This window comes from Notechis scutatus, chromosome 4 (assembly GCF_049901735.1).
Source record: "Notechis scutatus isolate UNSWTSFEM ecotype Mainland chromosome 4, rNotScu1.2, whole genome shotgun sequence".
Lineage (NCBI taxonomy): Eukaryota > Metazoa > Chordata > Lepidosauria > Squamata > Elapidae > Notechis > Notechis scutatus.
This window is the reverse complement of record NC_142012.1, coordinates 52,367,761-52,379,000: the sequence shown is the minus strand read 5'-3', so window position 1 is coordinate 52,379,000 and position 11,240 is coordinate 52,367,761. Positions and strand designations below refer to the sequence as shown.

The 11,240-nt window shown below is 47.9% G+C and overlaps 1 protein-coding gene across 2 annotated transcripts in view; it reads right to left on the bottom strand.

Annotated features, from left to right (window-relative positions):
• Window positions 1-472: 472 nt before the first annotated feature.
• PPP2R2C (protein phosphatase 2 regulatory subunit Bgamma) overlaps window positions 473-11,240 on the bottom strand; it is a 38,143-nt gene continuing 27,375 nt past the window's right edge. For both annotated transcript variants that reach the window (XM_087963469.1, XM_087963468.1), the window contains 6 exons: window positions 9,620-9,732; window positions 7,193-7,370; window positions 5,182-5,346; window positions 3,986-4,155; window positions 2,471-2,562; window positions 473-1,015 (listed from right to left, as the gene is read on the bottom strand). In XM_087963469.1, coding sequence (XP_087819595.1) covers window positions 724-1,015; window positions 2,471-2,562; window positions 3,986-4,155; window positions 5,182-5,346; window positions 7,193-7,370; window positions 9,620-9,732 — 1,010 coding nt within the window. In that variant the 3' untranslated portion in view covers window positions 473-723. The remainder of the gene's footprint in view (window positions 1,016-2,470; window positions 2,563-3,985; window positions 4,156-5,181; window positions 5,347-7,192; window positions 7,371-9,619; window positions 9,733-11,240) is intronic.

The following is an 11,240-nucleotide window of genomic DNA, read 5'->3' as shown; positions in this document are numbered from 1 at the left end:
AGGAGACGTCATCAGTGCACTTGGAATTGTCCTTGGCGACGAACCCAATTCAAAGTGCACTTGACAACGTCTCCTCGAATGGGGACAAAACATTTGCAGCCAAATCGCCATGCTCAGAACTCAAAGACGAGTGCAATTCAAAGCGCACTGACGACGTCTCCTCAAACGGACAAAATGTTTGCAGCCAAATCGCCAAGCTCGGAGCTCAAGCCGACAGCTTAAATGCCAAGTATATTTTAAGAGTTTAATTTCCCTGTTTTTAAGATTTTTCTCAAGGCCAGCTGGGGCAGCAGGATGAAGTTGGGTGCCATATATTTACCCCAGCATCATGTTGGGGTTATGACAACTGATCACAAGGACCATATCGAACAACTTTCCTCTGGATTGATTGGCTTTCCAGCCACCCTGTGACTACCCAAGAGTCTTTCAGAAACCGGAATAAAATGATGAGTAATGAAACAAACACCAGCCACCTGGTCATAAGGAGAATTTATTTTTGAGACGACTGTATGGCGGTTGCAATGAATTAAAATATAGAGTGGTCATCAAAAGACTGGGTGGTGAGTCACGGAATAATTAATCCACATACATCTTATTGCTGCAGACATTTATTGGGGAGTAAGCTCCGTTGATTTGCAGGGTGTGTACTTCCCAATAAAGGCCTTTCTCTCATCAAGCAAGTAGCAGTATTGGTCCAAAGACATGTCTCTCTCCAAAGGAACCCTAATGCACTTCCGTGTTCATTTTGTCTTGAAAGATATACAGATTGTTTGTGGCCGCAATAGCAATGATATTCTCCGTGGGGTGCCAGGCAGTGTGCAAAATTTTTTTGGTGAAGTCCAGGCTATCGGCGCTGATATCGTCTTTCCGCCTCTTGCCCCCGGCACACACACGGCGAGGTTTCAGGACCGCCCGAGGCTTGCTGTTCTCGCGGGAGGCCTCCAACGTCACGTCGCGCTTCGTGTTTCGGTCGAACATTCGGAAAAAGTTGTTGTAGGCCCCGGTCATGATGACGCTGCAGGAGAAGGAGAGCAGGGAGATTAGTCAGCTGGCCAGGAAGGAGAGGAAATTCCCTGCGCTGCAGCCCTCGGCCCCACATTGGGAGGCTGCCAGCATGGTTTGTGCAGCTTCAGTTGATGACATCTGCAGGCGGAAAACACCAACTCCAAAAGGCCATCATGAAGAAGAGAGAGGACCGCCGTATAAAGACATTCTCTTGTGCACAGCCTTCCTGGGAAGCCACTGTGAAAGGGAAGGATAAAGACCCCTCCCAGTGGTGGCCTGCAAATTTTTTTAATACCCGGTTCTCTGGCTGGGTAGGCATGTGACTGGTTGGTCATGTGACTGCGTTGGTGATGTCACTCATCACACCCAGCCCCGCCTCCCAGCCACTCGCCTCAAAGGAATAGGTAGGATTCAGCCGGTTGGGGCTAATCCCACCACTGGCTGGTCCCGTCCCTGCTCATTTTTTGGCCTGTTTTGGGGCCATTTTCAGGCCATTTTGGGGGATATTTTCAGGCCAGTTTTGGGCCTTTGGGCTGTTTTGGGAGACATTTTCAGACCATTTTGGGGCCATTTTTCAACCTGTTTTGGGGGCATTTCCAGGCCATTTTGGGCGAAAACAGTCTGAAAACTTCCCAAAAACAGTCCATTTTGGGGCTTATTTTTCAGACAATTTTGACCTGAAAACAGCCTAAAACAGCCCAAAAACCAGGCCAAAAAATGGGCAGGGGCAGAGCCAGCCAGTGGTAGGATTTGGCCGGCTCGAACTGCACCTAATCTTAACAATCAGTCCGCCAGAACCTGCAAGCATCAGCAGCCTACCCCAGTCTGACTCCCCCAGACATAGCTGATTCGTTGCCTTCAAATCATCACCAGTCCTGGGAGAATTGGTTTCCATCCAGCTTTTCCTCATTTTCCTTCTTCTTCCAAGACCTTTTTGGGGGCGGGGGGGGGGCTGTGGGGGTAACTCCTGCATACATCCTCAGCAAAGAGGTCGGGAGCGCCTGGTTCCTACTGGCCACCTTTGGAAAAGCTGCTGGACCTTTTTTGTTACTGCTGGCCAAAGACCAGCTGGCTAAGGGCGTTCTGTCCTTCCAAGGTCGGTCAAATGAAAACCCAGATTGTTGGGGGCAAGAGGTTGACTGTAAACTGCTTAAAGGGGACCGGAAAGCACTGTGAAGCGGTCAAAGTGCTGTTGTTAGTCCTCCCCGCCCTCCCTCCCTCCCTTTCTCCCTCCTTCCCTCCCTTCCTTCCTGCCCCTTGCCTATAATATTGCAGGCAAACTCTGCTGACTGCCAAAAGTTTGATCCTGACCAGTTCAAGGTTGACTCAGCCTTCTCTCCTTCCGAGGTCGGTAAAAGGAGGACCCAGTTGGTTGGGGGCAAGAGGCTGACTCTGTAAACTGCTTAGACACAGGTGTAAATCACTACAAAGCGGTATAGAAGTCTTTAAGTGCTATTGCCATTACCTGTCGGACCCGTTCCATGCACATTCAAATTTGTCAAAGATGCAGTCATTTTCATAGAGTGAACACAATTTGCTTCTAAGGTAATCATGAACCTGTTTGGGGCAGAAAAAGAGGCATGTCATTCTTCAAGGTCAGACTATTTATCGATAGCTCTTGCAGCCTTATCTTCTTTTAATGACCACATAATCCCTTGTGGGGTAGACTCTGGGCAACTGAATGGGTTTACTGGCCGGATGCCTTCCTGTCACCAATGCAGAGTTTTGTTCGGCAGATATATTCTCTGAGCACCCAGAGAGAGAAATATCTGCCTCTACCTTGGATCGAACTCAATTCTGGGAGTTGAAGTCCACAAGTCTTTAAGTTGCCAAGTTTGGGGACCCCTGTTGTAGAGTTTGATTCAAGATCCCGTTCATTAGTTCAATTAACCCTTTACATAACTTTGCTGGGTCTTCGCATTCATCACCCTGAGTCGGAAAAATTACGGCCTCATTCACATAAAAAAGAAGGAAAGACCTAACGAAACAAAAAACAAGTTTCTGGTCCATTTTTTTTTTCTAGCAGGGAGAAGTACAGGAGATCCTCGACTTACGACCTCAACTGAGCCCAACCTCCCTCTTGTGAAGAGAGACGTTGGTTCATTGATTTTTTTTGGTCCCATTTCACGACCTTCCTTGCCTCGGTGGTTAAGTGAGCAGCTGCAGTTGATCAGTTAGTAACTTGGTTGTTATGGACTTTGTTTGTGAGAAGGTCGCCAAAGGGGATCAGGGGACACAGCGACGGTCGTAAGTATGAGCCAGTCACCAAGTGTCAGAATTTTTCATCACGGAGATGCTGCAAAGGTCATAACAGTGAAAAACGGTCATAAGTCATTTTTTTCCACTGCCCTTGTAATTTTGAATTGGTCACTAATGAACTATTGTAAATGAACGACTACCTGTACATAGTTTTAAAGAGGGAAACACGTGATTAAGGAGAGAGGGAAGGAAAAAGAGAGAGGGGGGAGAGGGGAGAGAGAGGGAGGGAGGGAGAGGAAGAGAAGGAGGGAGGGAGAGCGGGAAGGAAGCAGGGAGAGGGAAGGAGGGAGAGAGGGAAGGAGGAAGAGGAGAGGGGGAAAGGAGGGAGAGGGAAGGAGGGAGGGGGGAAGGAGGAAGACAGGGAGGGAGAAAGGGAGGGAGGGAAGGAGGAAGGGGGAGAGAAAGGGAGGAAGAGAGGGAGACGGAGAAAGAGGGAGGGAGAGAGAGGGAAGAAGGAAAAGAGAGAGGGATGGAAGGAGAAGGAGGGTGGGAGAGAGAGAGAGAGAGAGAGGACCATTGGTTTCCTCTTGCTTGAGTTCATTGTTTGGAGACCCTCCGGGGATAGGTGGGCTTTGGCGAAAACAAAGCAGCCCCCACCCCAATCCCTCTGGGACAGAACATTTCTTATGTGGCCACATCTCTCTGACACAATGATGCCGACAGACCTAGCCAGTCACATCACTTTCATGGCACGGTTCCTAAAAAGACACGGGGAAAATACCTGATATATTTCTATAGGCTTTGTTTCCATATTCAGATCCCAAACTTTGACAGTGAGGTAATCCCTTGCTAGCAAGTAGCGCCCACTGTGGCTGAACTTGACATCTGACACCGAAGAAATAATTTCGGAGAAAAAGGAACGGCTGCTGGGATCTTCTGGTTCTTCAAAAACTGGGGAAGGAAGGGAAGGAGGGAGGGAGGAGAGAAGAGAAAGGGAGGGAAGGGAAGGGAAGGGAAGGGAAGGGAAGGGAAGGGAAAGGAAGGAAGGAAGGAAGGAAGGAAGGAAGGAAGGAAGGAAGGAAGGAAGGAAGGAAGGAAGGAAGGAAGGAAGGAAAGAAAATTTAGGAGTAGTACAGTACGTCACATTTCTACACAGCTGCTTTTTCTACGACATTTAACACCTCACATTTTGTGGTGTATTTTGCCTATTTCCACTTGTAATGCACGTAAAAGGGAGCCTCTCCTCCAATTCATCCTTTCCAGGTCTTGTGGTGTGGAGTTCACCTCTTGTCCAAAATTTCTCAGCTGAAAAATGGGTCCTGGGATAAAACCAGAGAGGCCATTCCTCTCTGGTTTTATTCTACATCAGGTCTGTCAATTATGTGTGCTGGCACCCATAATGCACTGCGTGTGCGACCCTCCCGCCCCCTGCACATGTGTGCACAAAACACCCCCCGTGTGTGCCGTGCACCTCTGCACACGCGCACGTTATAACCAGGGTGTATAATACGATGTATATTTTAAAAGGACTTGATATAGACGGTACACGGCCGTTGCAAAACTGGAAATGTGATGTATAATAAAGGAAAAAGTACAATAAAAATATTTAAAAATAATAATTGCAAATCTGGCCATCCCCCCCGCCTTGCAGCTGAGAAGGGACAGACTCCACTACCCTCGTCCTTCTCGAGCCACAGGAAGACATATTTTTTTTGCCCTCCTGAGCCTCCGCGCGCACCCTGCACTTAACGGCATCCAAAACGGGGTGTGTGGGGGCTCCTGGGAGGGGCGGGGTGGGTAGGGCCAGACAGAAGTTGGATTTGGGGGTTCTCCAAACCGCACAGAATCTTAGCTGGGGGCTCTCTTGAACCTCTGCAAACCCCAGCATCCCACCCCTGCCAAGAACCCTTTGGATGTCAACAAAATGTCTCGCCATGCCCTGCTGCCCCACTGAGAGAAGGCGCCTCCGTAACCTACTCTTGAAATGCTTGTCGCAGAGCGCCGAGGCCCTCATGTCACACAGCCGGAGGGACCCCTTGCTGCTGCTGTAGACGAAGAGGTTGCAATGGTGGGGATGGAACTCCGAGGCAGTGATGACTTCGGTCAAGTCTTCCATGTTGTCGGGTTTTATGTCCACAATGTCTGCGTAGGGAAGGCCGGTTAAGGAAAATAATCGCTATGCGCCTGCAACCCAGATCCTCTCGTGACCGCTCTCAAGCAGACCCTTCATTGCTTGGTGTCTGTATTACAAGAATCGTGCCAGGCTGATTGCGTCCTCTTGGGAATGGTCGGATAAGGCTTCGGGGATTCTGGAGAGATCGATGCCGCTCCCTGCGACGCCAGGACTCCAAGCTCAGCCGTCTCTTCACGCCGTCACTCCAGCCTAGCTGGCTATTCCACCACAATCATAACCCTTCGTTGTCTAGAGCGGAGGTGGGGAACTGTGGCCCCTTCATGACTTGTGGACTTCAATTCCCAGAATTCCTGAGCCAGCCATGAATTGTTATAGTACAGATCAATTTAAAAATTTGAATATCTCACATAAAATGATGGTATAATAGTTTAGTCAAATAAATGATTAATAATGATAATAATGTAACATATATTAGACTGATAATATGAGAATTTATACAAACTGTAAGTGAGGACTCCGGAGAGGATGCACAAAAGATTTGTAACCAACCGACATACTGTATGTATGTAACTGGAAGATGGTTTTAGGTTTTAGGTTTTGTTTGTGTATGTTTGTCTAAAAATAAAAAAGAAATAAAAAAAGAAATGCTAGCTCAGGAATTCTGGGAGTTGAAGTCCACAAGTCATAAAGAGGCCATTGTTCCCCACCCTTGATGGCTCGGGAATTCTGGGAGTTGAAGTCCACAAGTCATAAAGGGGCCATACATAGTTCCTCACTCTTGATGGCTCAAGAATTCTGGGAGTTGGAGTCCACAAGTCATAAAGGGGCCATACATAGTTCCTCATTCTTGATGGCTCGGGAATTCTGGGAGTTGAAGTCCACAAGTCATAAAACGACTCTCGTTCCCCGCTCCTGTTCTGCAACCATTCATTTTTCTAGCAATGATTTTATATGTGGGACATGGAGGGGAAAGTTGTGGCATGTTCCTCTCTCTCTTTGTGTGTCTGGGGGAAAATAGAGAAGCTCGTCCCTATGGAAGGGACAATCAAGTGTTCCAGTGAAAGGGATACCCTCCATGAGAGAGACAAAGGGATCTGAAAGGAGAGCAGACAAGGCAGAGGAACAAGGAATGGCCAAGGGAAGTTTTTTGTAATCTTGGAGTGCGTGAGAAAAAAAGAGGCCATAGTATTTTGGGAGAGTAGCCCATCACTTAGACTTATATACAGCTTCTCAGTGCTTTACAGGCCTCTCTAAGCAGTTTGCAGAGTCAGCCTCTCACCCCCAAGAATCTGGGCCCTCGTTTTCCTGACCTCGGAAGGAGGGAAGGCCAAGGCAACCTTTGAGCTGGTCAGGATCGAACTGCCAAATTGCAGGCAGCCGGCGATCAGCAGAAGTAGCCTACAATACTGCACTCTAACCCAGTGGTGGGATTCAACTGGTGTAACAATTGGCTTGGTGAGTCTACGCAGCATTTGAAAATCACCCATTTTCAGCTCTAAAACATCACTTCTACTGCAGCCCCGGTGAGTAAAACAGCTGAGGCGCGGCCAACCGCTGTGCCACGCAAATCAGCTGGGCTGCAAAACATGGAAATATAGGACAGGCTATGGCAGGGGCAGGCGGGCAGGGCCAACTGATGGCCAGAACTAAGGGTTCAGTCCAAACCAGTAGCAGCCCACCCCTGCTCTAACCACTGCACCAACCGCGGCTCTTAGTAGGACTGTTTATACGCATAATGGAGACGTGGAGAATGCGTTGCATGGGACACAGGTGTTGGTTTGCATCTCAGGGGCCCGAAATCTACGGGTGATCCCGCCTCTCACAGGGAAGAGTGGGAAGCGGCGCCAAGGATACTGAAGCTTCGGTCGGTGATAGCTAAGTGCCAGAGGTTAATCCTGAGATCGTCGGCCGACATATAAGTCTCACAATCGCTGTTGACCGAAATGGAATTCACGTGATAGGTGTGGCCATTTGCAAAAACTTTCCTGGGGCTGACTTCAACCATCAAGTCAGTGGGCTTCAGCACAGGCACCTGCGGAAATAAACAGAACAGGTTTCTTCTTCAAGGGCTTGGGAAAGGGAGCGTACCCAAGGGGTGGGCTGCCCCCGGTTCTCACCGGTTCGGGCGAACCGGATGTTAATTTTACATCTGATTCTTTGAACCAGTAGTTGCAATGACCGGCTGGCCCCCTCCACCCCGCCCCGCCCCTCCAAGGAGTCCCCAAGTGGTCTGTTTTGGATCCCAGGTAAGTGCAGGGCCCATGCAGAGGCTCGTGGAGGGCAAAAAATGGGCGCCACCCACAGGCTCTGCGAAGGCTGGAAATGGGCTCAGAGAGAGCCTCCGAAGCCCAGGGGAGGCTGTTTTTGCCCTCCTGGTGGGTCGAGGGATGCCTCTGGAGCCCGGGGAGGGCAAAAATGCCCCCCCCAGGTGGAGGTGGCTGACTGGGCCACACCCACTATGGCCACACCCACCCAGGAACTGAGCAGAGAACCGGTTGCTAAATGTTTTGAAGGCCACCCCTGAGAGTACCGTACAGGTAGCCCTCGAGTTACAACACTTCACTTAGTGACCATTCGAAGTTAAAATGGCACTCGAAAAAAGTGCCTTACCGCCATTTTTCACCCTCGCAACCTTTGCTGCCTCCCTACGGGCACATGATCCAGGCGCTTGGCAACTGACTCCTCTATTTAGGACAGCAGGATCCCCTTTTGCAACTTTCTGAGCTGCAAAGTCAACAGGGGGCGAGGGAAGCCAGATTCGCTGAACAACCATGTGACTCATTGAGCCACCCCTGGGATTCCCTTAACAACGAGGGCAAGGAGAGTCATAAAAGGGACGAAGCTCACTTAACGGATTTCTCACTTAGCAACATAAATTCTGGGCTCGCTTGCCGTTGCAAAGTCGGAGGACGTCCTGTGCAACGTTTTGCAAAAACCTACCTCTATGTCTCAAAAAAACCCAAAACTGGGATCGTAAGTCTGAACGACGGCCTTAACCCATTTTTTTTCAATGCCATTGTAAGTTCAAACGGTCACTAAATGAACTGTTGTAAGTCGAGGGCTATCTGTATTCCTCACAAAGTGGCCCTGGATGCATCTATAGGGTCTTGGTGCAGAATTTGAGACACTTCGCCTCCGCGAGGGCAGAGGCCGTGGAAGCTAAATCAGATAAAACAAGGAGAATTTTGTTCTAAGAGGCACGTGAAAATGCAAGTTGGGTGTGCCACGGTTTTTATGGTTCCAAAAAAAAGGAGATAAGAGTGAAATACATTTGCATCGATCTGAGGTCATTTTGTGAGAGTGCCTTCCTGTCCCACAGTAAATAATCTGTTGCGGGCTACAGGTGCAAACAGTTTAACAACCGGTTCTGTGAGCGCATGCAGCGTTCCAAAAACACCCATTGGAACCTCTACAGGGCGGCCCCGGTAAGTAAAACAGCTGAGGCGCGGCAAACCACTGTGCCGTGTGAATGAGCCGAGATGAAAAAAAGATGGAAATATAGGACAGGATAGGGCGGAGGCGGCTGGGTGGGGGCCAGCTGATCATCAGAACAACCAGTTCATTAGAACCAGTCCAAACTGGTAGCAGCCCACCGCTGGGCTACTCAAGATGGACAGATTTTTTGCTAAATGTGGTGCTGCCAACTTTTCCAGGGCATAGAATTTGCACTTCGCTTTCACTTCCGTTCGGTTTTGGATCGGATCAATAACCAGAAGTAGGAGTTAAGCTCACATTCCCAGGTCCCAGTATAGAGATACATCCATGCAATAAGAATAATAAGTGAATGCGTGAATAAACGCGAATATTTATTCACAATAAGTGAGTGAATAAATATATCCAAATCTTTCTCGGATGCCATGGCATTTCAGCTAAAGGCAAGGGTGGGATTCAGCTGGTGTAACAACCGGTTCGGTGAGCGCACGCTTCACCTGCGCACGCAGAATTTGCAACTCACCTTCTGCTGCAAGCCCTGTGTGTAAAACGGTTGATGCACGACAATCTGCTGTGCCAGGCGAATCAGCTGAGGTGGAAAACCCGGAAACAAAGCTCAGACTAGAGCCTAGGCAGGCAGATGGGCTCAACAGCTAATCGTCGGAACGAACCGATTCGCTCAAAGCTGATCGTCGGAGCTACCGTTTCACCCGAACCAGCCTGAACCAGTAGAATCCCACCCCTGGCTAAAGGGCTCCCCTGAATTGAAACCATGCAAGAGGTGTTTTAAATTAGGGAAAGAATTACAATCTAAACACGGAAAAAAACAAAAATATTCCAAGCACCCACCTGAAGTGAGGTCACCATAGATAATTCCTTGAGCTTTCCTTCCTCGTCTTTTAAATTATATCCCTCGGGTTTCTTATCTCGCTCGGTAATCTTCCACAATTTAATAGTTTTATCTTCAAATAAACCAAAAAGCCATCATAGTTATGAAAAGAAACACATTCATCTTTTGGTGTCATCCCTTTGTTTTTAAATACAATATAGGTATTTTTCTCAACTTGCAACAGTTGATTTATGGACCCAAAGTTACAACGGCACTGAAAAAAAAAGGTGAAACTCCACCTTCTGCTCTATTTTATGACCGTGTTTCACACCTATGACTGATGCAGCATCTCCATGGTCAAGGGATCAAAATCTGGACGCTCATATTTATGACAATTGCACTGTCCCAGGGTTATACGATCACCTTTTGCACAGACAAAGCCATTGCAGGAAGCCAGATTCACTTAACAACTCGGTTACTTACATAAAAATGGCAGCGATTCACTTAATGTCACTGGTGAGAAAGGTCGTAAAATGGGGGCAAAACTCACCTACCATCTGTCTCACTTAGCAACAGAAATGTTGGGCTGAATTGCAGTCGTAAGCTGAGACTATATATACTTATGAAAGTTATTTTTTATCGTACAAATGTATGGCTTGTGTGAATAAATGTCCTTTAATGCCTCCAACTTGGCCTCACTGTTCAATAATTCTCAGTTGGAGATAAAACGTATTCAAAGATAGTCTTCAAAAGAAAGCAATACTGTCCAAACTTAATGAGCAGATAGAGGTGAAATAAAAAACCACAACAAACTACAATGAAGGAATTTCCACAACAGACCAGGATACCAACTGCAAGGAGATAACAAGGCACAGTCTGTTGGAAGGACGCCAACCAAGATAACTTCAGCCCAAAATAACACACGCTTTGTTTCTGGCAACATTATGTTTTAACTGTCTCTCTTATATACTATTCTCCCCAGCTGCAACCAATGAGGGGGATCATGGCCGCTTCCTCTCTCATAAGCCATGTTATTTCCTTCTCCGTTCCTCCCCACATGTCCTAGGATGAAGAGGGGATGGGCCTGGTTCTTCCTCTGACTGCCCAGCTAGCCTCTGCCCTTCCCCATCCTCCTCGACAACCTCCAGAGGCACACCTCCACTCCCTGTCAGTTGTTCCTCCTCTCCCTCAGAGTCTGACTCTAACAAGGTCATGACAGTTTGTTTATTTATCACCTGCTTTAAATAGTTTTTTTTTTTTTTAAAGAAACCATTAGAACCAAGTTTCTGGCATAGACGTTCATTAGCTATGGCTAGAAATAAATCTATGGGAAATGTATGGGAATACTGGAGGATTTGGGAGTTTTCAAAACACTTCTCATTTTATTTTTCATCCCCAAGTACCCTGTTTCCCTGAAAATATGACCTACTCTGAAAGTAAGTCCTAGCTTGACTTTTACACATGCGCTCAATATAAGCTGTACCCACAAAATTAGCCCTAATTAAGATCCCGCCCACTCCAGAGTGCACAGGTAAACATTAATCTAGGGTGGAGATTGGGGTGGTGAAGCTGCCCTACTCCATCAAGAATGCAAAAGACTTTAGGCAGAAAATTTGAGGATTTGGTGTCCTGGATACTCTA